This window comes from Lineus longissimus, chromosome 2, assembly GCF_910592395.1.
Source record: "Lineus longissimus chromosome 2, tnLinLong1.2, whole genome shotgun sequence".
Classification (NCBI taxonomy): domain Eukaryota; kingdom Metazoa; phylum Nemertea; class Pilidiophora; order Heteronemertea; family Lineidae; genus Lineus; species Lineus longissimus.
Window position 1 is genome coordinate 25,819,835 of NC_088309.1, and position 24,869 is coordinate 25,844,703.

At 39.4% G+C, this 24,869-nt stretch overlaps 2 protein-coding genes across 2 annotated transcripts; both read right to left on the reverse strand.

Moving 5' to 3' along the window:
- Nucleotides 1-1,441: 1,441 nt before the first annotated feature.
- Nucleotides 1,442-4,387, reverse strand: LOC135483851 (thioredoxin domain-containing protein 17-like). The gene is made up of 4 exons (XM_064764902.1): nt 4,167-4,387; nt 3,670-3,751; nt 3,252-3,333; nt 1,442-2,995 (listed from the first exon to the last, which is right to left on the reverse strand). Exons 1-4 carry the CDS (start codon nt 4,306-4,308, stop codon nt 2,924-2,926), a joined length of 378 nt encoding a protein of 125 aa, XP_064620972.1. The 5' UTR covers nt 4,309-4,387; the 3' UTR covers nt 1,442-2,923.
- An 864-nt stretch (nt 4,388-5,251) lies between these two features.
- On the reverse strand, nt 5,252-24,258 carry LOC135483262 (uncharacterized). Its single transcript, XM_064763972.1, has 12 exons — nt 23,954-24,258; nt 23,525-23,600; nt 23,078-23,121; nt 21,599-21,755; nt 15,425-15,519; nt 13,648-13,723; nt 13,330-13,410; nt 13,010-13,093; nt 11,839-11,948; nt 11,394-11,539; nt 10,809-10,957; nt 5,252-10,576 (listed from the first exon to the last, which is right to left on the reverse strand). The coding sequence occupies exons 1-12, from the start codon at nt 24,005-24,007 to the stop codon at nt 8,562-8,564; spliced, it is 3,087 nt and encodes a 1,028-aa protein (XP_064620042.1). The 5' UTR covers nt 24,008-24,258; the 3' UTR covers nt 5,252-8,561.
- Nucleotides 24,259-24,869: the final 611 nt, after the last annotated feature.

Here is a 24,869-nt window from a genome sequence, read left to right on the forward strand (position 1 = left end):
TCGCTGATTAAGTCTGGGAAAAAGTTATGAGTTTGTAGAAAGCACTATTTTAAAGTGAAAAACGGCTTTAATCTTTTTTACAGGTATGTGGCCCCCAAGAAAGATCAGGGTGGCTGTTTTGCGATGAAGCAAACAAAATGGTAGGGTTGTGTGATTGTCTTTGAAGAGTATGTATTAAGAAATAAGACATCAGTCGGTCAATTTGACAAATACAAGTACTTCCGATTTGCAGGATCTCTGCCCCCCCCTGATGCGCACTTAATTAAGCTTCGAGTAACCAGCCTATTCGAAGTGGCTGTCCCTAGTTGGCAAAAGTCTTTTCTGAAGATCACAGTCATCCCTAGCAGTTTTACAACATATGGCCACGGTATGAATCCGTAGGACATTTGAGTTTGTGGCAATGGTCCATGTATCATGACCGTTTTTCCAGGTAAACATCTTCCTAGCTATGGTGTGGTAGTGTCATTGATAATAAACCATGTCTTTGAGGATAGGTAAGGACATAGTCAGTTAAGGGGGTACCCATACTGTTGCTGTGGTTGAAATATGGGGGAACAATCCAACCTGAAGACAAGCTTCAGTGCTAGCTCTGGGCGATGGTGTATTGGTGGAACAATCCATCTTGGAGATAGATCAGTTTGAGTGCTCTGCTGGGCACTAGTCTAATGGGAGGACAACCCATCTTTGAGACAAGTCAGTTCGAGAGATATTGACATGATGGTACCCAACGAAGGATTCTCTTTTCCCAGGTTTTATTTCCAATGTTATTGCCACGAGCTTGCAATTATTATCTCGATCATTTATCAGCGAGCGTTTAAAAAAAACTGTTTTAATTCGAACCATTATGTGATGGGAAGGCACGTGTCTTGTATGTCTCCCTGTAGAGCTTGAATTCAATGGACCCACATCAATACAAGCTACATCATCACCAAGGTTTGATTGGATACAAAGTCATTGCAATGATCTGCTGATGACAAGTTACCGAGTGTTAAATGAGAATATCCTTGACCTTTCATCCCAAATTGGTCTTGAAGACAAAGTCACAACCAGAAGATGGGCATATAAAAGACAATTCTACTTTTGGCTTTCTCGTCTGGTTGTTACTAATTGCTGCCCTCCCTTTGTCACAGGTATATTTGTTGAAGTTAAAGGCAATGGAGCCGGAGAAACTTAAGTCGTTTTGAATCGGTGGTATGATCCTAGTGGAATGCCAACCATAAAAGACAAGGGTCTCCCACAGCCCAGGAAACTGCACAGCACTGCCTCACTGCTGTGGTGGCCGTCACTTGGCTTCCACTATACACACACAAAATTAGGTTTTCAAGGGTTAGACCTATCCAGCCATCATGAGGGAATATATATAGCACACATAGTCTCTTCCATGGTGCCAGCGATGTTATCTGTTTTTACATGATTGTACTTCATAGAATGAACAAGCAAGTTTTTCAATTTATAAATAATTTACTTCCAAATCATATTAGACAAAGCACATTTCGGTTTATAGAGAGGTGCAATATAAGTATGACAGGAATGCTTTTAGCACATTATGTTGTGACATTTCACCATTTTGAAGGGATTCACTTCAGGCAATTTCCTAACAAATATATGGCAAGAAATTGCACAACATCCTCACTGACAGAGACTGGCGTCTTTTCTCACGATGAAAATAGCTATGGAAGCGCAAGACAACAAAATACAACAGATCTGTTACCAAGCTGTAGACAATGGTGGCCAAGCAATGGAAGACACCTCACAATCAATAAATGCTTTAGTTACTATCACACCACTGCTTCAATCTGCTGTACTCAGGCATTTGAAAAAGCTTTAAGTGTCCCATTCAAGGCACTTTCACCGTGGCCAATGGAATACTGCTGGTACAATGTAGTTGCATTACAGGAAAGAGGCTTCCATTGATTACATCTGACATGTACATGTTATTTGTTATGTAGGGGTAGGAAGTGGACATACTATTGATACAACCTTTTTGAGTATTGATTGAGTATTCTGGTTCTCTTCCAATCGTAGGTTGTGACGTTTCAACACAATGTTCCTGGGGCGCTTTCATGTTCTATCAATATTTAGAACACCTTCCTGAATACCCCATTCAAAGAATGGTAAGGGTTAACATTTCCCTGGCCGATTTGAATTGACTACCCAAAGAAGATGGTCAGTGGACTCTTCTTTCCTGTAGAGTAACACAACAGGTGCCCCATTGGCCAGAGTGGTGTTAAGCTTTACAAACCACAATGCAGACGACAACATTCTCAAGTTACAAACATACATGTGGATGAGTGTTGCAGCACTGGCAGACACCATGGACAGAACATCGATGCCCACCACCAATAGTCTATTGTCTTATGGGTGCACCAAATAATACCTTTTTTCAGTTGTTGCGACAGCTTTACAGAAAGATCAATACATGTTTGTCTGCTGATTTACATTAAGAACATCACACCGTAGAAAATCATTTGAAAAAGTAGTCAATCTGAGAAGTGCCAAGGTAAACAAACTAACTAAATGACAATGACATGGTCGTTTGGCATTGTGACTGATCTTCCCCTGATCTTACATAGTTACTGCTGTAAAAATGCTACACAATGTTACACGGGTACCAGCTCATATGATATACTGTGGTGTACTTGAAACTGCTGAGAATGACTAAAATGAAAGCATATATTCTCCCAATGGATCATGACTGGGCCATTCACACCCAATTTTTATTAACCTTTCTTGATGATTACATATTCCAGGCATCTAAGTCATCAATATGAAATGCAAGAGAGTTCATGGAGTAGATGAATGTCAAAGCACCAATATGATAATTATGAAAGATTGTTACAAATCCAACGAATCAGATGAAAATTCAGTTCTTTGGTTAAAACAAGATCCATCCTTGCCTAAGGAGAAAGCCTGCTCTTCGTTTTTAGTCCTCTGTAAAAAGCATAGAAACTAGGTCCCCATTAGCACACTCTGCCTCTCCAAGCTTCTTAATATCCTATAAAAAAGAATAACAAAAAGCTTTTAAAAATAGTTTCTATCCATATATACAGTAATCCTTGCAATGAATATCAATGCTACGACTTCGTCATTTCCGACTGGTACCCATAATATGTACCTGGGTGGCGTGAGGCATGCAAGGCAGAGAGACATGCCTAGAATCTCACCCTGGCAGTGGGGCTCGAACCAGGGACCCCATGACCGCTCTAAGCGCAAAGAAGAACACATAGCATGATCACATGATATTTTCTCACCTTTCCCATCTTGACTAGTGTTGGAACGCAAGTCAGTTTTAAATCAGCATCAGTACGGAATGCGTTTTGCTTGTCTTTCCAGCTGAAAAATGTCAGTTGACTTTCAAACTTGTTTTACCTTGGCAAACAATATCACGGTAGTGAGAGGTAGAAATTGTGTCAATCAAACGACTATCACAGTCAATCAAGGACTATCCCAAATAACATTATTCACTTATCTAAAGACTGTACCAATGTGATTTTCCCTTTTATCTTGGACATCATAAGAGTACTATCCCTGACATTGAGATCCTAACAATATCACTGTCATCTCAACACAGTCCCTAACAGTGTGACTTCATCCCCGACATCATGATCATTCATTGATTGTGTAATGACCATTTTTTTCAAAAATAGTGTGCCGTCTTTTGAAACTTACAATTCACATGTGCCAACAGCACACAGGATGAAGATAGCATCTTCTGGAATTTCAGACATCTTACTCTCAATCACTGGGTCAGCTAGAAAAAGAAGGAAAGTACTTTACTTTAGCCAAAGGATGTTTTAATGACATTCTACTGATGCCAAGACACTGTAATGATACTGTAATGCCCCTGTCAGGGCTGGGGGTGCCCCTGACCATGGCCATGTACATGTGGTTGGTTGGTGTCATCCAATCAATCAAGGTTCCATGTCATGTGCATATAATGCCTAGGGTGTGGATAGCGTGAATGGCAAGAATATCATGACATGAAGTCGACCCATGACGTCGACAAGCGAGGTGTCATGCATCAGTTGCATGCTGAACTGATAAAAAAATGGCCAAAGTATTTTCGTAAACTATGCATGCATTGCTATGCATGATCATCATGACATAATGCACATGAAAAAATGACAAAAGAAATGCACCAATGGCAATGCACCGAGTGAACTCACCCTTAACACAGTCTGGACACCAGCTCTCATTATCAAGCGCATCTGCAGCGCCTGTGAAGAAAGCAAAGATCGTTTTTCCTTTATTTTCTGCTACATGAGCTTTAAATTCATCGTAACCATTACAAACCAGTTGTGTACACATCTTGATGGTGTATTTTGGAAGAAAATATGATAAAAAGTCGAAAATTTGGCAGTCACTTCCCGGTAGAACTCTTCAGCTGTGGTACAGGTGGAGGTAAGAATATCGACCAGAGGAGGTACATTCTACCCATTCTCCAGGCGTCGTCAATGGTGAACATCATTGTCAAGCTTGTCTCAATCGACCTATTGTCTCTGCCACAGTATGTGACAATTTCAGCGGGTGCATGTAAATTGGACATTTGGCCCGGCGCCCGGGAGATTGGAGGAGGTATCGTGTTGACCTTATCACGTCGCCTGCTCCACTCTACAAGGCTGAATGACACTTTCATCATGAAAGAGTCACAACATATCAAAGATTGGGGATGGCAGTTAACAGGCACACATCATTGTATGCTTGCTTATTACCAGATTTGCTGAAAAGTCATGTGTTTGTGTTGTCACTATGTCAGTTCCTTTGTCAAACGGATATGGAGACAATGTCACATCATGAGACAAAGTCACAACATAAGTGACAGCAATTTCATATTGATATATCATATCATTCACCAGTAAAGCTTGAGACACAAAATAGTTGCCCATCAGTATCACGAACCGGTCAGACATCTATTATGTCTATGAGACGAGGCATAGCCATAGAGCGGGAGGAGGCATAGAGTGGGACGAGGCATAGAGTGGGACGAGGCATAGAGCGGAACGAGGCAGAGCGGGACGTGTCAACCACAAGCAATTGGACTTTTTGAGCACACTGTCTTCAGTTCCCAATCCCATATTCCATGACAACCTCTTTCACAGATGCAGTTTGGACCAACGTACTCCATAAGAGACACCGAAAGACTAGGCAATGCCATCACAATTTACTCCTATAGTTACTGACACAACCAGCATAACTGTGCCCAACTTTTACAGCAAGCTATTTGAAAGGAGAAAAATGATAAATATTTCTTCAACATAAACAGCTAAATTTTATTTCTATTCATCATTCCACTAGATTACAAATTCAAAGACTTTTCAGGATTTTTTACATCACATCAAAACAAGAAATTTTATTTCACAATAGTACTCTCCTTTAAAACTCACATAGTGTGAAAGAACTAAGATGAATCCCAAAAACAGATTCAAGGTTTCATTAGTGGAGACCACTAACTTGAATAAAGAGTAGTATCTCTATTTACTACGAAAGGAAATTTAAGAGAGTTCTTACACAGGCATAGAATCTATGAATGGCCGGTGGTAGAATCTGTGATGATTATCACAAACCTCGTTTTACAGTGGGTCTACCAACATCCATGCAGATTCTATTACGGGCCATCATAGATTCTACGACCTCCCAGTCAATTGGAGATTCTGTGATGAGAATTCTACAACGGATTCCATCAATAGAATCTATGATGGGCACATATGCTAGATACTACCATCTTGTTTCATCATAGATTCTATGATGGAAATTATCAGTTTACAGAATCTATGATGGGCTATCATAGAATCTATGATGATTACCGGATTTAACCTCTCTTATAGATTCTACCTTTGCCAGTGAACAATGTGTGATGTACTGAAAAAATATACTAGCGACTACACACCCTTGATTGGCCACTACCTTATTATTAGGATTCATGACCGCAGTGCTCATGAAAGGGCGACCCCCGAACCTCTCTCTCTCTCTCTTATAATTTGAGGGGGGGGGGTTTCTGATTGTTATGACGGAAAACTAATAACGCTCTTCAACAGGATTTTCATATTTTTCAACCTGACCCACCCTTATCACAGGCTTTTAACTCTCTCTGCATCATGATTATTTCATATCTGCGTTTACCTATAGAATTCCCCCTACCCACAAAAGGGAAATGATCATGTGGCCCATCCAGCAAATCACACTCCAAACCTTATTACATAGTGTGAAATTATCACTACATAGATTACACTCAAGTTGACCAACATTCACCGATACATAGATGTCAAGTTCAACTTCAGGAGGAAAGACACATCAGGAAAAGAATGCCAAAGCATTTAGACTTTTACATATATTTACATCACGAAATGCAATGCTGTAGCATTTAGACTTTAACATATTTTTACATGCTACATTCAAAAAGTTTAAATATATATACACATATCCTTAACATAGAAGTGTAAACTGGTAATGACGTGACTAGATATAAACAGCTTGAGATTCGCTGTGGTCAACACTGCTTATTAACAAGACTATTATCATTTTACATCATTTCAAACTAGGCCCTTTCAGCGAGACTGGAAATATTGTCAGAGAGATAAGATATACAGATTGTATACACTCTACATAGCTGTCCACTGACTGAACACATTCACATTATTGAAGGAAAACAGTGAATTGAAATTGATAACCCTGAGAACAGATATGCAAGAATGAATTATTCATCAAGTAACCATCTACTGACTCTGAAGTGACACCAGAATCTAGCACCACCTGTTCCACAAGTACCAAATACCAATTGCAACATGGGACTGATGACAACTAGTCCTGTACTACAGGACTGCTCTCTGCACAAAGCCCACTGGTCAAATGGCGGATCAACATGAAGGATCAACTGTACAAAAGAGACAGGTTGGAATAGCAAAGGATGACTGAGTTCATTCGACGAAGAGGGCTGACAGTCTTAGGAGTGCTGCGAAGATGAGGAAGAAGTATTGCTCTCAGTCATCCTAAAACACGCCTTGGCTCTCAGATGTCTAAGGGTTAACAAGATCTCGGCTAACATCAACAATATCAACAACGATAGAGGAAGAACATATTTACATATTCGAGGAAGCTGTCAAAAGAGACAATCTTTAAAAAGCTAAATTATTATCAGCAAATGAATGATATACACATCAATGAAAAATAGACATATATCTTCATGAATAAAATAAAAATAGTAAAGCAATTTACAAACTTTATTGATTACAAAAGGCACTTACCGGGAATTCGTAAATGCAGTTTGATATATTTCAAAGTACAACCAACAATCATAATGTGTATGCTAAACATCATCAAGAAAATCACTACAGCCTTGTTCACAAGGATAAAACCCTTCAAGGTCACTCTAGATTTAGCCATCTCAAGCCTTACCTTGAGGAGGACGCTGGAAATGTTGGATGGGGGAAGGCCAGGGTGTCATCCACAGTCATTATTCTCCTGGCGGTAAACCAAACCATACCGAACCAGGAAGTCCTATCCTTCTGTAACTAAAGCCACATTGTAACTAAAGCACCAAGCAGACAAGAGGTTTTTGCTGCAGCGACCTGTGACAATTATCACAGGCAATAAAAATTTCTCGTCTGCTGGGCACATGTATCTTTCTCTGGTATTGCATTGCTGTGCATGAGTTCGAATCTATTACACATGTTATACATGGCACATATGCAGGGAGACACTGTCATGTATTATAAATGCAGTCATTTGATTCTATGGCACTTTTCATAAAACAATCATTGAATAATTTGTTAACAAATAAAAACGGTAAACTATAACTACATAAATGCTGAGGAGAAGAAGGAAAATAAGTACTGTGTAAATAAAGGAAAATAAATGCAGATGCCATCACCAAAGAACCTTTGACCTCCAAGTTTAGAAATTGTAAACAAAACACATTTTTCCAGTTTTCATTTTCAAGCGGAAGAAAATGAGTCACTTATTCTAGTTTATACATGGGGCCAATGCCTAACAAATGTCCCAATGTACCGGTTCTGTACGAAGGAGGTTCAACTTCTTTTCAAGTGGATTCAAGTTGGAACTGAGGGCCGACCAGTATTCAAACTACCAAAGCCTTATTACACTCAAGACACGAGCTTCAAGACTCAACATTTTACAAACCTGATCATCATGTCAACATCTATCGATTATCACCTATGACTACATATATTGATCTTAGAAATTTATCCCAGAAAACTGTATACATCAGCAGTTATGATTACAATTAGAACTCTCCGTAGGTTAAGATAAACTCCACTACTCTTATCAAGCAACAACAGACAACTAGATAGGCACTGGTGAATTAGATACCAAATACAGGCGACAGAACACTCGCCAAAACCTTTGAGATAGATGAAGAGTGGTAAAGGAAACGATTGAAAAAGTGCCATTCAACCCTCTAAAACACCTTGGACAAAGGATTGTAAGTCTACAGTAACTATCATATTCAGTAGTAATCTTATAAATTGTTCGTTGTATGTTTGACCAGGACTTGTACAAAGTATCACCAGCTGTCTGTTGTTGGCACAAAAGCTTTAAGACATAGTTCACTGTTGCCGACACACTGAAGTTTTGACAAGTTGAAGTTTTGAAGGGGACCGTGGTGGTGATTTGACTTTCTTCTTGAAAGGGGAGCCTTTTGATCTTCTTCTAGGTTGTGCTTCATTAGACGGTGCAACATTGGCTTCGTTTGTGTCAACAAGGGTGTTGATGCCAGTAAGGGACTGGGATTTACTCAGAGGGATTTGATTTTGAGAGTGGTTGCTAACCGGTCTAGGTTTAGGGGGTTTAGGGGTGCGGTGGCTATCCCTACTTGGCACATTCACCGGTTGAACAACATGGGTATGGCTAATGTCTTTGGATTCAGGGACGGGGGAGACACTCCTAGATTCATCATCATTTATATAGTAACGTCCATTTTGATTAGGAAGCTCGTGCTGTCTCAGAATTCGTTGATCTTTTTCAATGGCCTGCAATCGTGAAAGAGATTGTGTCCTCTCATAACGCTGGTAATAACTGGTGCGTCGACCAGCGGCATAAGAGTCTGTTTCTGACTCGCTAGTATTGGGAGTCGGCCCATCGGACTGTCGCCGATAATATTCTTCATCTGATACATCAGATGGTCCATAATCATACCTGTGCCTATAGTCAGACTCACTTCGATAATCCGACCGGGATGAACCACGGCGATAATCGGAACTATATCTGTCATAGTCTCTCTGTGATGTGTGATCACACCCACGGTAATATTCGGATCCATACCGATGATCAGACCGAGACTGATAATCCGGATCCTGACGGTAGTCATCATATCGCCTCGGACTGTCATCTGCCTCCCTCCTGTCATCAGATTCTCGAGTGCCAATTCCCGAGTCGGACTCATGACGGTAGTCGATATCATCTTTGTAATCAGTTCGATACTGGCTATCTGGGTCATCTTTGTAATCTTGTTCTCTGGTGTATTCAGAGCCATGCCTGTAATCATAACTGTGCTTGCCCTCAGATCTGTGTCTTTCCTCAGATCCGTGTCTGTGATCAGAACTGCGTCTACCATCAGCCCTGTGTCTACCATCAGCACTGTGTCGACCATCAGTGCTGTGTCTACCATCAGCGCTGTGTCTACCATCAGTGCTGTGTCTACCATCAGTGCTGTGTCTACCATCAGTGCTATATCTACCATCAGCGCTGTGTCTACTATCAGCACTGTGTCTACCATCAGTGCTGTGTCTATCATCAGCACTGTGTCTACCATCGACGCTGTGCCTGCCATAAGACCTATGCTTGTAATCAGCCCTGTATCTTTCCGCTGAACCATGCCTGCTGCGCTTATCCTCAGTTTCTTGTTTGTAATCAGTACTATGTCTGTCCTCATACCCATGCCTATAGTCTGTCTTATATCTGTAGTCAGCATCTTCAGCATAGTCGTCATATCGACTGCTATGCGACCCAGATCTGGTGTACCCATCATCATAATCAGCGTCTCTATACTCATCATCTTTGTAACTACCAGTACCCGAAGATCTTGATTTCCGATCAGAATATCTAGAATCTGATTTGGAGTAGCACTCCGGATCAGATCTAGTGTAATCATAGTCATTTCCATAGTAATCTGCCTCAGGCCTGTCATAGTCTGCCCTATGTCTTATACGGTGAGGATCACGTTTACTGGCATCTGGATCACGTCTGCCATAATCAGGGTTCGTTTGTTTGGAATCAGACCCATGTCTGATGTGCTTACTGAAGTCTGGCGCAAGTTTCTGATCATCACACTCAGGTGTGTGGTACTCAGATTCGGGCCTGTTGTAATCAGAAATGGGTCTTTGCTCCCTGGAATGAATAGAAACCGTATCAAAGTATTCCGATTTTTGAGACAAGCGATCTGACGATTTCTGTGAAATACGATCTGGCTCCCTTGCAGTTGGTGGGTTTTGCGAAACAGTTCTTTTTTTAACTCCTATTGTTTGTAGATATGCAGTGAATTCGCTCGGTGATAACACGACGACCCCATACGTAATTTTCTTGCTCTTCATCCAGCTGTAACTGTTGTCAAATTTGGCAATATCTGAAAGAAGCAAAGTACAGAAAATACATGTAATAAAAGCAATATCACCTCAGTTCAGTGTCAAGCCTCTCACTGGGCATGACCTATCAAGAGAAAGTAAGCCCTTTTTGAAACAGGTTTATTGTACCTAGTGCTTGATTGATGAGTGTGGCTATCAAAATTAGGAAAACTATAAAAACAAAACATGCTAAAATTCGTCTTAGAGGAACCCCAGAAGAAGTGTGGAACTTACATTTTCCAGGTTTTTTACACTCTAGATAACCATCCTCAACATACAAAAAGCTGTTTGATCGATGTTCTGGCATGAGAAACTCTAACTCTTTGCCCCTCTTGTACATCACAAGAAACATAATGTCATGATCCTGGGTCTTGAACTGCCATCTGAAAAGGGACAGTAACAATTTTAGCTTAAACCTTCAGTGTTACAAATCTGATATAATTGTACTGACAGTGACAAAAATTCTTGGCGATTCTTGGTCGTCGTAGCTGGGTGGTCGCTTAACCGGGGTGGTCGCGTTACCGAGGTGGCCGCCAACAATTCCACTGTGTCAGGTTTTCTAGTCAGAGCATTGTCTTGTAAGGACTTGAATGTCTCCATGAAATGTGGTGCCAACTAGTTTGCCTCTCCACCACCAGGGAGGGGAACCAGACCTTCCCTAGTGCATATAACAATTGCAAGTTTACTGCTTTTAGATTAGGGTAATGGCAAAAGAATACAGGGTAGAGATGCTGGCACCACATGTCGATGTCGTCAAAACCAGTACAAGAAGAACACTACCACCACAACATAAGTGACCCTATAACAGTCTGCACCTACCTGAGAGCTGAACCTGGTTCCTGGATATTAAATTCTAGCTCTAAATTTCCTCCTCGACCTATAGTAGTATCAACTAGACTTTTTTTAGGTAGGGTGAACTTGTCAGGTAGAAAGTAAGATTCGGGCACCTTCCCTCCATAGCATATCTGAAACCAGATCGGACATAATCATAGATATCGTCACTGCAGCTGTAGTCAAACTTCATTTGGCTCAAGATTGATCCAGGTTTCCAACTAGAATGTCTTTCGTCAAGATGACAGCTTTAACTCTGAAGAACTATTCCTTTGCCATATTTACTGCATGAATTCAGCGCGTAAATATGAAGTCATACTCACAATCAGACTCAAACGAATCAAATACATTGTTGTGTTTATCACCATCTGTAGAAACAGCTTGATCATGTCAACTTTTCTGACATTAATCCATCATGACCAGGACTACTTACCTCACTCTTACAGCTTCCATCTCCATCAGGATCTCTCCGTTTCCCTCCATACTTCACAGGCAATTGGTCCTCATCAATTTCCTTCAGTAACACCTCTTTCCAACCAGAAGCTGAAGAGCAAACGACAAAATGAGTCAATAGAAGAATACGCCAAAAATCAGGTTAAGCTCCTCATATACTCATGCTTCAGGTGTTCAAAATGAGTCAATGGTGTTTGTATTCAGTCAGAATTGAACTTGTGCTCAGCTGATGAATTTGAATTTAGTAAAATTTTACATGTTGGAGGAGAAACTGGTCTGCTTAGGTAAATATTTGGTGAGGACTAAGTTACTTTTCTCAATGGCTCAGGTATTTGAATTCACTGCATTACTGAGTATGACAGTGTTTTTTTTTTTAATGTTGCAAGGAATAAGAAATGCGATAAAATGGTGAATTTAGAAATAATTTATCATACCAATAAAGAATGATATTGTGATAGGCTTGGAATATGATCAACTTAACTTGAAGAAGGTACAAAATAGGATATTTTACTTGTCGCAGTCAAAAGGGAATAGAAAGGAAGCAGGGAATGTCAACTAAAACTTTTACTTTTTGTGGATGAATTTAAAACTGAGGGAATGTGTACTAAATGATTACAATGGGGCATCAAAAGGAGTTATTCAATTTAGTCACTCTTGTCTGGTAGGCTTTTGAGAAACTTTCTAGAAAACGATTTAGAAGCCAGAATTAAGTAAATAGTGGCCAAAAGGTAAGGAAATTTCATGAATGAAATCAAAGAGAAAGTCAAGAACTCTACCTTCAGCTGAAGATATTCAGATAAATTGATATGTAGTGAGAATTTACAAAATTACTGGGTGGTACAATGTTCGTTAACTTTAAATCTGCAATTAGTAGATGCTTTTATCGCTTTTTTTGTTTTGCAATCACCAAATAATGTACCTTGTTCACACAGACATTTTGCATACCTTATGCAGGCTAAAAGACATTGACAAAATCTTTTGATGTCTTTTGATATATTAATCTCTTCAAAGGTGCAGTTAATTGTCGACAAAAGTGATAGATGAACACAATCAATGAAAAAAATTATTTAAGAATTTGATGATTTATCTTATAGGCGACACTGAAAGTTAATGATGCCCAATAGAAAATGACTTTCAAATAATCGACTTACTTCCAAACACTTTGATCTTCTTGATGGTTGTCTCAGTCAGGAATGGCTTTACAAGGTTGAAGGCAATGGGAAAATATTTAGGGGCTGAAAAATGCAAAATTACAAATAAAAGAAACAGCAAATTCAATCGATTATTACCCATTAACCTGCCTCAATTCTACAACAGCTTTGACCATTTCTCCTCAGGCTTTCAATAAATGGCCACATACTATTCAAATGACACAAGACATCTGGCTTTGAATTCATTCATAAATCTATCATTTCATTCAGTTATTGAAAGAGACGTAGTTGAAATCACAACTACATGTAATGTTACATACCATTTACTATGTAGTTGACTTTCAATGTTTCTGGATAGTTATCTTCAACCATTTGGACAAGGTCATTGAAGAGTTCCACTCCTGTAACGAGAAAAGTCCTATATAAAAACTGCCATTTATTACATGATTTGATGATGTCAGCAAAGGACCTCCTCTGGCATGTCTGACATCTCCCCATACAAATGACAGCAATACGATATCACAAAGAACAATCAGCCATTGTTTCTAATGCAAGATGTAACAGTATTCATAAAGCCGTTTTTCTGAGCCTTGGTGACGAACGTCGTAATGGTAATTGAATTAGAGACCTTTCCTCACCTGGCTTCCACATGTGTTTCCAGCTGAGATTTTCCAAATCAAATATGACCGCCACTTGATCCACTGTCTTTCCGAGCTGAAAATACACCAAAGTTTACTAATGTCAAGACTGTAACGTGATCATGTTCCGTGAATAGAGTGATAGGATTAATTAAGGTGGCACTGAAAGGTTATGGGATGGGCCTGAAAGAAGACACAGCAGGAACTAGAAAAAAGTAGAATTTGTGTGTCCTCTCAGATGTCTCTTCAAAAGACCAATTTGTTTCGGGGGGGGGGGGGATTAAAACATCATATATTCACTTTCAGCATCGATTGGTGGGTTTTACCACTACCAGAATATCTGTCAGGTTCTACACGGAGGATTTTCAATAGAACCCATCAATCCAGAAATAGCATGTCTGCATTTTTCATTTACCTAGTTAGAAAAACCATACAATCATAGATACTAGTCTCCGTTGCTACCCACTGCGTACGCATTATGATCCAGCTCAAAGCAGTTCTCTCTTTATTCAGCTCAAGCAGTAAATAACAACAATCCACAAGGGAAGCTGTAGCTATTGGCACCATCCAGAACCATGGAGCCATATCATGAATACTGCAAACCGCCAGCGTAAATGCACGTCTATTTTTTCAAAACGCAAAAAGTTCCGAAAAAAAACCCCTTTTTTTGTGGCAGATTACAGGTTTTTAAAAAAAATTTCAAAAAAATGTTTTTTGCGATTTTTCTTTTCTGGAGTCAAGGATATTTGCGAAATACGTGAAAATAAAACACCAGCAAAAATTTGGTGTTTCACAGTATCATCGTCTGACTTCACGTATTGTTAAAGAATTGTCATGGTTAAGAATTGAAGCTGGCACAACAAACCACAATGGCACAGGCGTGCATTTCGAATTAGTAGATGAGCCAATTATCTCCTAACTCAATTATTCAGACTTAGAATCTTAACATTTCAAGCGTATAAAAATAGGAGTGGCACTCAACATCAGACAAATACATGTAACAGTGTCTGAAGAACGAGTCTAATGTATGAGATTATCTACTGCCTTGTCTCCAAGAAGATTTATGTCATTTATATTGATATGAGGAGTAGCCAGAACAGTGGCGATCAAAATGTATAGTATTTGTAGAATGACCATGAGCTGAGATAACAGGACTGGAGCCAAAGCATGCAGACAGTCAGCAGAATGTTGCTGTGTACATTTTGTGTACATTTTCTGATGTATTCAAGAGTCACCCACTATGACTATACATTGACCATGTTACTATACACTAGTAACATACGGCAGTAATTTGCACTTCTTCTTGTTCAACAATGCTATAGCAAATAAGTGTCTCTGCCTATGACAAGCAGAACTGAAGACACCTCTTTCGCCGTACCTGATGCAATTAGACACTAGATTAATTCTTCAACAGTGCTACCCTTCAAGCGTGCGTCAGGCTCACCGACAGTCCTCTCCATGGTTACCAAAACAAATATCTACAGCATTGTTTGAAATTGCTGATGACATTAGGCTAGTACAAGACCTCAACTGATACTCAGGTTATTAGGTACAGTTCCATCTTCAGCAACATTCTACGCTTGCCTTTTGTATTATCTAGGTACCGTAGGTTCAGATTCCGAATCAATATTAGTGGCTTTTGGAACAAGTTGATTAAGTTTCAAGCTTTAATCATGGAGCTAGGACAAGATGTCTTTGCTTATAGTGAAAGACAGTCAATGTGTCACTGTATTTCTGGAAGGGTCACGGAAGCCCCTTTTCAGAATGTCGTACTCACCTTTTTTGTCTGTTCATCAAAATGCCTATAAATTGACTCAAACACCTTCACTTTACTCTTCATCACGTCAATCTTCCTGGCAGAATAACATATCCCTGCAAGTACACAAAGATCCGAATATGACAACACTGCAAGAGTTAATGAACTTGGGAGATGGTTAAGTTGCACTTTTAACAGAGATTCTTGCATTGTTTACTATTTTGACAGGTAGGGAATACACCATGCAATAGTTGGGTTGATGGCACAAAGCCACATCTGAGGTACTCCTCTACCTGTTGGAAGAGAACATGACTGGAATACTGACTGATGACCATGCAGCGGTAAACGTTACCTCAAAAATGTACGCAATACAGAAATCAAATCCATGTAACAGCTGAAATTTTTCTTATTCTGTAGAAAAGAGCACATCATCTCTCAAAAGTTATGAGTCTAAGCTTACTTCAAGCACTTGACCTTATGCTTTAAAGCTACATTCAGTTGGCAGAAGCTGAGAATGAAGAACACCCTCTGTGACATGTTGACCTTTTAAAATCTTCTATAAAATAGCAATATGATCCATACTTGAGCAAGAAGCCTAGGAGCAAGTTACGCCTTTGTGAACACCTGGTAGAATTCAAACCACTGAATTGTAGCCCTCCTTCCCTCAAACCGCCTTCACAGGAGCAGGACATTGACTTCTTAAGACCAATATGGTGGCAATGCCTTTGATACTCTGACCAGTCAATCAGCTGTGACTTTAAAAACGAGTCTGCAGCTACATGAAGCCCAGCTGTAGTTAGCTGTGTGTCTCATATTGATTAGAACTTTAGAAATGTCATCCATTCCAACATGTACAGCATGCAGACCAGCACTCGATATTAGGCAACTCTGGAACGAACCGATATGTCAAGTTCATCCCAATAAATAATTTGCCCTTGATGTAAGTTATCCATGTGATCGTTCCCTGTACTCAATGGGCTGTAAGACTTCCTGCCATCAATCAAGGTGGCATTGCTGCATCAGACACCACTACTGTTATAACAGCTGTAGAGTAAAAACCATGACCTGACAAGGTCGTGAGGTATTCATGCGCTCCATCTTCACTTTGTTCAGAGTTAGCAGTTTGACCATGAAGTGGAAGAACGTTGATGGTCCTGAATACATTGAATTGATTTAACCTCAGGAGAGATGTTACCACGTAACCTAATCGAATTTACCCCAAGTCAACAGCAACACTGAAATTGCTTCAACGGCTGGTCCCAAGGTCATGATGTCTTGAGAGCAATATTGCCTTAACCCGCTCTGGTGTCGTGACAAAACAGTCCCTCACAGAAGGCGTGAGGGAAGATTCACTCAATGAAGAGACTTACTCAAAACATGTGTCGGTCAGGTCAGTCGTGATGTTCAACCAATTCCAATACAAGAGGAATTGTTCGGCAGAAATACTTAGAACATTGTAGGTCAAAGATGGATGCCCAAATTCCATTAGTCAAAACAGAGGCAAAGCATTATAGCACTCTGCCAGTATCTGTTAATGGCACCAGAGGGACTGAACATCAGTATACACTGAATGAGTGTTGAGTCATATGAAACAATAGCAGAACAAGCTATATTCCATGTGAGCATGATAAATCACAAGCTCAATCATACTTTTTGTAGACCATGATCACAATTGGCCAGTAATTGGTGTGGAGATTTTTTCCAACCACATCTCATTGCCTCCACAGCAGTTCAATTTGCTGACATTCTATTTACCATGGTCTCCATGTTCCACCTGCTTGTTACTCATAGTCAGCATAGATACATACTTGAAGCTGGTAAATGTATGTAGTTTTATTGAACATCACAGCACAGCAAGGTCTACTCTCATGCTCGTAGATACACCAAATTCCATGAAATATTATTGATCGTCAGACAAGCTTTGTGAAAGTATGCGCAGGTTTGGTGCTCGGAATAATCTTCGAGCAAATAACAAAATATTTTGTGATGCTGCCAATATTACATAAAAACATCACCAATAAACCCACTCTAGACAGACATGTAACTGAAAGTTAATTTCTGTCTGTTTTGAAATATTGCCTCTGTTTTGGAATATTCTCTACATAACAAGAGCCCCAAGGGCCTGGCGCTCAGCTGTTATTTTTATGAAATGGTGATGGAGTCCCTGCATCTGACTTGAATGGCATGGACAGATCTGACCTAATATCAAACTGATCAGTCAATTCAAGTCTTGGCTGGTAGGTTCCTCAGCCAAGCTGTCTCACTCGCCAATTATAATTCATAAATTGGGCAGTGAACAGTCTGAGTGTGGTTCCTAGATTCATGCACATGCTTTTATTGAACTGGCTGTAGGCAGATGCTCAAACGTGAAGTCTCCTTCTAACATTGATTTGGACCACGAGGACCTGTATGGTGGCTTATCAAATCACAATAATGGTCTGATGTGGGCGTGGACTAATTCCACAAATTCACCAGGTAATGAATCCCATCCAACATCATGTACACTATCCTGGGTAAAGGAACTATAGGAGTAACATGCTGCAGAACAATAACTGAAGTGTGAAATGGACTAGACATTGATCTGAACCAATTGCTTCACCCAACAAATGTACAATCTTTCATTTTCGATGACTGTCAGGACTTCAATTCAAAATCCTATAAGCCAAACCCGAAGAGGTTAAAAACTGATAAAGATATGTCTTATTACACCTACGTGTCAATAATCATATGGCATATTAAAATCATATCAATCTTCTTCTCCTTCGAGCCTCCTGCAATATTCTCCTAGATCATTTTGATTAATGAATTCTCACAGAGATAGAGACATGAGTGCAGGTAAAAACGCCCTGGGCTTCGGTGAGATTTTCAAAGAATGTGTTGAAGATGGAAGAACTACACAAGCGTAAGATATGATGAGACTTTTTTCACATCTCGCATACTTCTCAAGATCAAAGGAGACCTTTAGCCAAGGAGATGATGCAAGGAAGATGACAATTGACATGTTAACCTGTGGGTGTGACTGGGGGAACCATGACCAGCAAAGTAGCTGAAGTAGCTAACATGCACAACATCAATCCAGATGACTTACATCTGCTGTATTGTCAAGGATACAACGGAGTTTCTTCCATGGCTGAAGAAATCACAACACAATCTTGGTAAGAAAGTGCCATTTGTTTGCAAAAGCTTTTTATTAGCCACTGACATGGATGAGTGGTAGCTTGATATTGGCAAGATCAATTAAACACTGTCCAAGCAGGTTTTGGAATGAATCATAAAGCTACATTGTAAAAGAAGTACTTTCTGCAAATAATGAAGAATAAATATGAACTGCATGTTCACTGAGACTGAGAAGAAGGCACTGTGAAGAGTGAGTGATATACATTTGAAAATGCACTGACTAGTGTGCCTAATTAGTGTAATATGCCATCCCCACAGTCGATACAACTTCTAAAACTAATTAGAGAACATTCACTTGTTAAGAGATTTGCATTGCAATATGAATTTGCATATGACTGTGCACACAAGTGGTGACGGATTTTCATGCATTTCTTGCAATAAAGTGGTGCGACATAGTCGTATTGTTGTCGTATGCATGGTAATGCACACGGATGACTGTCTCTGTTTTCCTGGTTTCCACTTAAATAAATCAATAATGTAGATTAATGATTGGCGATTGTGGTTTATACCGGCAGTGTATAATTTCACACTATATAAACCAATTGGGTAATTGGTGGCTTGGTATTATTACAAAACACTGACAGTGCAACTGAAACCTTTGCGCCAAAGGGTTTCTATCAAGAGTTGAATGTGAATTCAGGCTACTGCGAACAAAGTTAGAAAATATAATCTCTGTCACAGTGCATGTTGTTTAAGGAGTAGCACATGTGTATTCCTTGATGACTGTTATATCAGGCCTACAAGACCTATACACCCTTTGAATCACAAAAGAATAATACGCACAGTATCTCCAAACTTCGAAGAGCAAACCTAAACGAGTTTGCAGCAATAAAAGATCTAGAGATCCTTTGTTATCAAGGCAATTATCATGACAGATTATTCAATATCTCGTTCTAATCCTCGTCTGACAACACTTGCACCACCAGAATAGCAATTAGAAGGACAACTATCCGGGGATGTCAGATATTGAGCTCCAATTGTGCATTTCTCAACCTACTATTAAAGAGTAACATGAATAGATTACATCGGACAAGTAAAACTGCCCTGAGCGTTATGTAGGTTATGAGCAAAAACGTAAGAAGATCCAGTGACATTCTCTTGGCTTTCCAAGGCCAGGGGGGTCATTTTTCCAAAACTGATGAAAAATTAAAAAATAGGAAAATTTTAAAACTTATTTCACTTCAGCTATAAACAATTTTTTTCTCAAAGTGTGATTGTTCCTATCTTGAAACACCTATGCAAATCTGGAAGTTGACTCTGAAGACATTTTTATTTGAACATGAATACTCCAATGATCCAAGTTCTTGAAAACATCTCACACCTAGTCAAGGTTTGCTCGTGCACATTTCTCACCCTCAATCATCATTACACGAATCAAGGAATGCCGCCTATATCGTGATGACAATGACGGTGCCCTGCGGTAATTGAGGCAAATAGCGAGATCGAGACAAGCCATCAAAGGAATACGACGACAGAGAGGGGAGGTGTCATCTTCTGTCTCAGTACCAAGAACAGTTTACTCCATAAACAAAATTTATTTTTGCAACCCTTATATTCTTATCACATGTATCAACGTCAGAATTCAGTTTCATCAATATTCACAACAACTGGTATTCACAAATGACAAAACCATTACATGTAGATCGATAATTTTCACACCACAACAGCCAAATTTTGACCCCATTCCACAAAATTCAGAAAATTATGTGGTTCATGAAATCAAAGGAGTTTACAGTATGATGAGCGTGACACTATTTTACAATGAACCAGAGAGACGACCCCTCCTGCCCAATAATCATCCCACCAGTGCACTTGTCTAAATGTGATGTATCACTGTGATATTAAACCTAGATTATTAATTTTCACTGTCACGGGTCCATTTAGTTTCTGATCCATATGTTTGTACGCTACATGTATCCCGTTGCTGGAATTGCAATCACTCGTCTAAGTTCAGCAAGTGATATAGAAATGGCAGCAGTGCACACAAGTGGAAATGACGACTGCCTGTCAAAAATCAAGGATCAGAGCCTTTATTATTGAGCTCAATTTGGACGTAATACTAAATCAGGTTAGGGCGTAAATGATATCTGCACATAAGTGATGGGCAGTCATGACTGTGCACTTATTATTGTCAAGCTAAAAATAAGAGCAAGTGTACCTCGTATTACCAATATTAAAAAATTTCCCATGAGGAAAGTCGTACTACAATAGATTTTATTGTGCACATCTGATATTGTCTGAGGTAAAATGATTATTCTGGTTTTGAATTTTATGAAATTGCTGGTCTCATGAGGCTCATTCACTGTCATTTCATCAAAACAGAAATACTGCCCAACCATTTAGCAATCACCACACACCACTCTTTGGCAAAGTAAGGCAAGTTGAGCACATGGTTCATGGACCATTTTGTTTTGAGCAGTATTAAATCATGGTAATGTAGTAATTTGTCCAGTGTTTTCAAGTTAGATCATGATCTTCTTAGATCATCTAATTATCAAATCGCACAACATTAATTATTCAATATTACATATATCAGTAAAACGCATATTGTATCAATTACCAACTGAGATATAAGCTTACATGTAACATGTGTAATACAGGATAACAATCTATTTATTGATGATGACACCTAAAATATAAATCAATGCAAAATTGCAAGGTCAGACCAGTGACTACATGTATCAGATGCCACAAAGCAGTATCACAATAGGATAGGACTCAAGGACTATAGAAACTCAGGTTCATTTGTCGAGTGAATATATTGATTAATGGCCAACGTGAATATTTCATGTCCCTATTCACATCAAATGACTTCAGCCAGCATGTGTGCATCCGAACCTACATGTAATGGATTTTGTAGTCGTTTTGAATGGCTCCAGATTTGCAATGAATGCAATTCATGTTTCTAAGGCCACAGTTTCTGTATTATGACTGCATTTTTCTCCAAGGGGTATTGTCCACATCCCGACACTGCCTGACCCCCCTGGGTATGCCTATGATTACCACAATGCCTCTTACCTTTAAGATCGATATGTCCAAAGGGGTCTACCCAGAGAGGACTCCCTTCCTTGTCAAAGCCCACTAAACCACCGGTGTAGTATTTATCTATCACTTGAGGAATTACATAATCCCGACTGATTTCATCTGCTCCAATCTGTTTGCGCCACTTCAAACTCTGAAAGAATAAAGCCAGAGTTTGTCAATGACATAGGAGGAAAACCCCTGAATCTCAGGATTTTACAACACTTTTGAGAAGACAAATTGCTAAGCAAGTGATAAACAAGTGAAATCATTTGTAGAGTTCAGATTGATCGGAATCTATGGCTGTTCATCACACCATCCTATTATGTTGATGGTCCGAACAACTGATTCAGTTCCCAAGGGCATGATCAAACTAGTCTTCTACATCCAAGAAGATCTCAGCTCTATGGTATAGTGTAGGATAGTTCGTGAAATTAAGTTAGGCTAGGAAGGAGGAATTCACAGAGAAAAGATGCCATCTCTGATGACTGTAGTTCTGATAAGATGTGTGATGGTTACATGCCTTTTGTTTTCATGGTAACAGCCACGGCAGATATAATTCATCATTCCCTATGTACATATCAATGTACCTTGGTATACAGCTCCAAATCATGCTCAGACTAATAACTTTCAAATAGTTGTACTGTAATTGTATTTGGAAGCAAACTACTAAGATTCCCCAGAGTGAACCTTCACCCAGCATAGATTATACACCACTTATGAATCCACATCACCATGGTAATCTGAATAACAAATTAAGACTCCACTTCATCAGACAGATTTTGAATATCATGCTCGTTTATCGACTTAAAACACTTCTTTTTACACCAGCAGCTTAAGGGTGCAATACAGTGCAACGATACGTGTCATAAATTTTCTCATAAAATTGATTTCCCAAGCAGTACACATGTCAAGACATGGAGCTTGACTGTTAAACTTTATATCAACCCAACAGAGTCAATCTGTGAACTGCAAAACTTGGGTTGATTGTGTAGATAATGCTTTTTTGTATTTTGCATGGACATCTTGACATCATTTCTGACCTTGACCTGTGAAGGAGCAAGGGAGCGGTAACCAGACTGGTGTGCGAACCCACGACCAATGGAATGAGAGTCGGACACTTTAACCACAATAGTGGGCTTGGTAGATAATGCATTCGATTCTTGGGAAGGAAAGAGTGCAATGTTGAGCTCAGTCGTCGAGCCCACTGCCTCTTCAGAACATTTAGATTGACACTTCAAAAACAGGTAACACAGGTGGCAGTCTCGAATGAATCAATGTTCATGTACATGTACAAGTACAATGGCATCATGAACATGAAAAAATGACGAGAGAAAGAGACATTCCTCACATTCCAGTCCCATTTCATATCTGTACAAATTTAAGAATACAAGGGTAAGTATAAAAATTTAACCTCATGACATGAATACTGAATGATCACAACATCTAACAATACTTTAGCATAGACAGACTTACATTTCTGATCATCTTTTCGGACGTTTTGGCATCAAACTCCCTGGCTGAAAAGATAATTTTATCATCACAGCCTTTTGTTCAAAATACTTAAAAAATACAATGAAACCAAAATTATCCAATTCATTCATAGTAAAAGATTTTAACTTTGAACATCTTCAGACAAATCAAAAATCACACTCCTGTCACAACCAGTGACATGACTCGAATCGTGACGACTTGATAAACTTTACACATCACAACCAGCCCAAACAAATTGCCTCAAAGTCAAAACTGTGGAGGCTGATGACAACCTCTCGTCTTAGTTGATATATCAGACTATAGTATGAACACCAATTTTAACTTTTCAACTTTACTATGAAGACAATCAGAACAGATCACAGCCTGAGTTCTAATGATTCTCCTTGAAAGTTATGAAGGCCCTCTCTCAACATAACAAAGCCCTCTTACCACGCAGCCAGCGGAGCAGGTAGTGATCATCATTGTACTGTTCCTGTGTCAAGACATCTTTCACACTTTCTCGAAACTGAAAGAACAATCAATGTGCGACATGATTTCACCTCGTCCTCATCCTCAACAACAGTCAACTTGTATTCAATGTCATGATGAATGAAATAGACTAGCCACGCACATTTGTCATATATGCTGTCATCCTTGGCTTTCTTGTGAAACGAAAAAAAACAACAAAAACTGATCCTAAGCTAAAAGAGCCTACATGAGTACAATTGTTTGCCTGTTATTCTAACAAATATCAACAATGATTTAATGGTTTGTCTGATGTTAAAATGACAAAGCTGTCACAACATGTTTAGGTCTAGGACGCCAACCTACGAGCTGTAGTGTTGTGTTGATAAGAAGATGGACTAAACCTTGGCTTACCTTCTCGAGGATAGCTGCCTGTTTAGCGGTTAGCCCTTTGTTATTTCCACTCATAACACGAGAATAACTACAACTAAATCGTGTATTCCTGAATACAACCGAGGAAATGTCTGTGATGATATTTATTTCACCAGCTAAGCACTGGAATCACACCACCCTTCTCTTTATTGATTTCCTTCATGCAGTGCTGACATCTGGTTGTTGCAAGAGCGAAGTGGTGAACTGCAAAATTCAGCATCATCAACATCTGTGAACATCTCTTTGCCTGTCTGTTTTCTAACAATATTGTCATCGAGACGCCACAGTCTATGCAATCTGTAGATAACCATTAGTTATTCAGAACATTTCTGATATGTTTCATTGGTTAGGCTGTGGTGAGTTTGTGGTGAAACTAGTTTGATGTCAATTATGATGGAGAACTAGGACTCCTGCGTTTTTTATGGAACACAGTGTATCTTCATTTTGAATTGTTCCCTTCCGAGGTACCTAAAGTAAATCTTTAAAATTCAGCCAGTTTTACATCATTTCGAAACAAATTGGATTCATAATCATTCAGCTAAGACATATAAAAACATTTTGTACTAAAAATAGTTCGAAAAATATTACATTCTTAATACCGAAAGCGTGCCACATCTTAGTATAACATCTTACCCGCAATTTCCCTGAAGTTCATTTTAGCGCGTTCGATTTCTAGCGCCACCGGATCTCGGGCCTTGAAGCGCATGCCCAGTCTCAATCGACTGAATCGAGCCCGAACGTTCTGGCGCCAAACCCCATTCAAAAGCAAACAAGGACTGACAACGAATTTGAGGGCTTCTTTCCAAAATTACACTGTAGATAGATTGATCAAATAAAGTTTTTTTATGTAGATATTGATGTCTTTTTGGTGGCACGTTCGCGTTCTGCATGAGAGAAA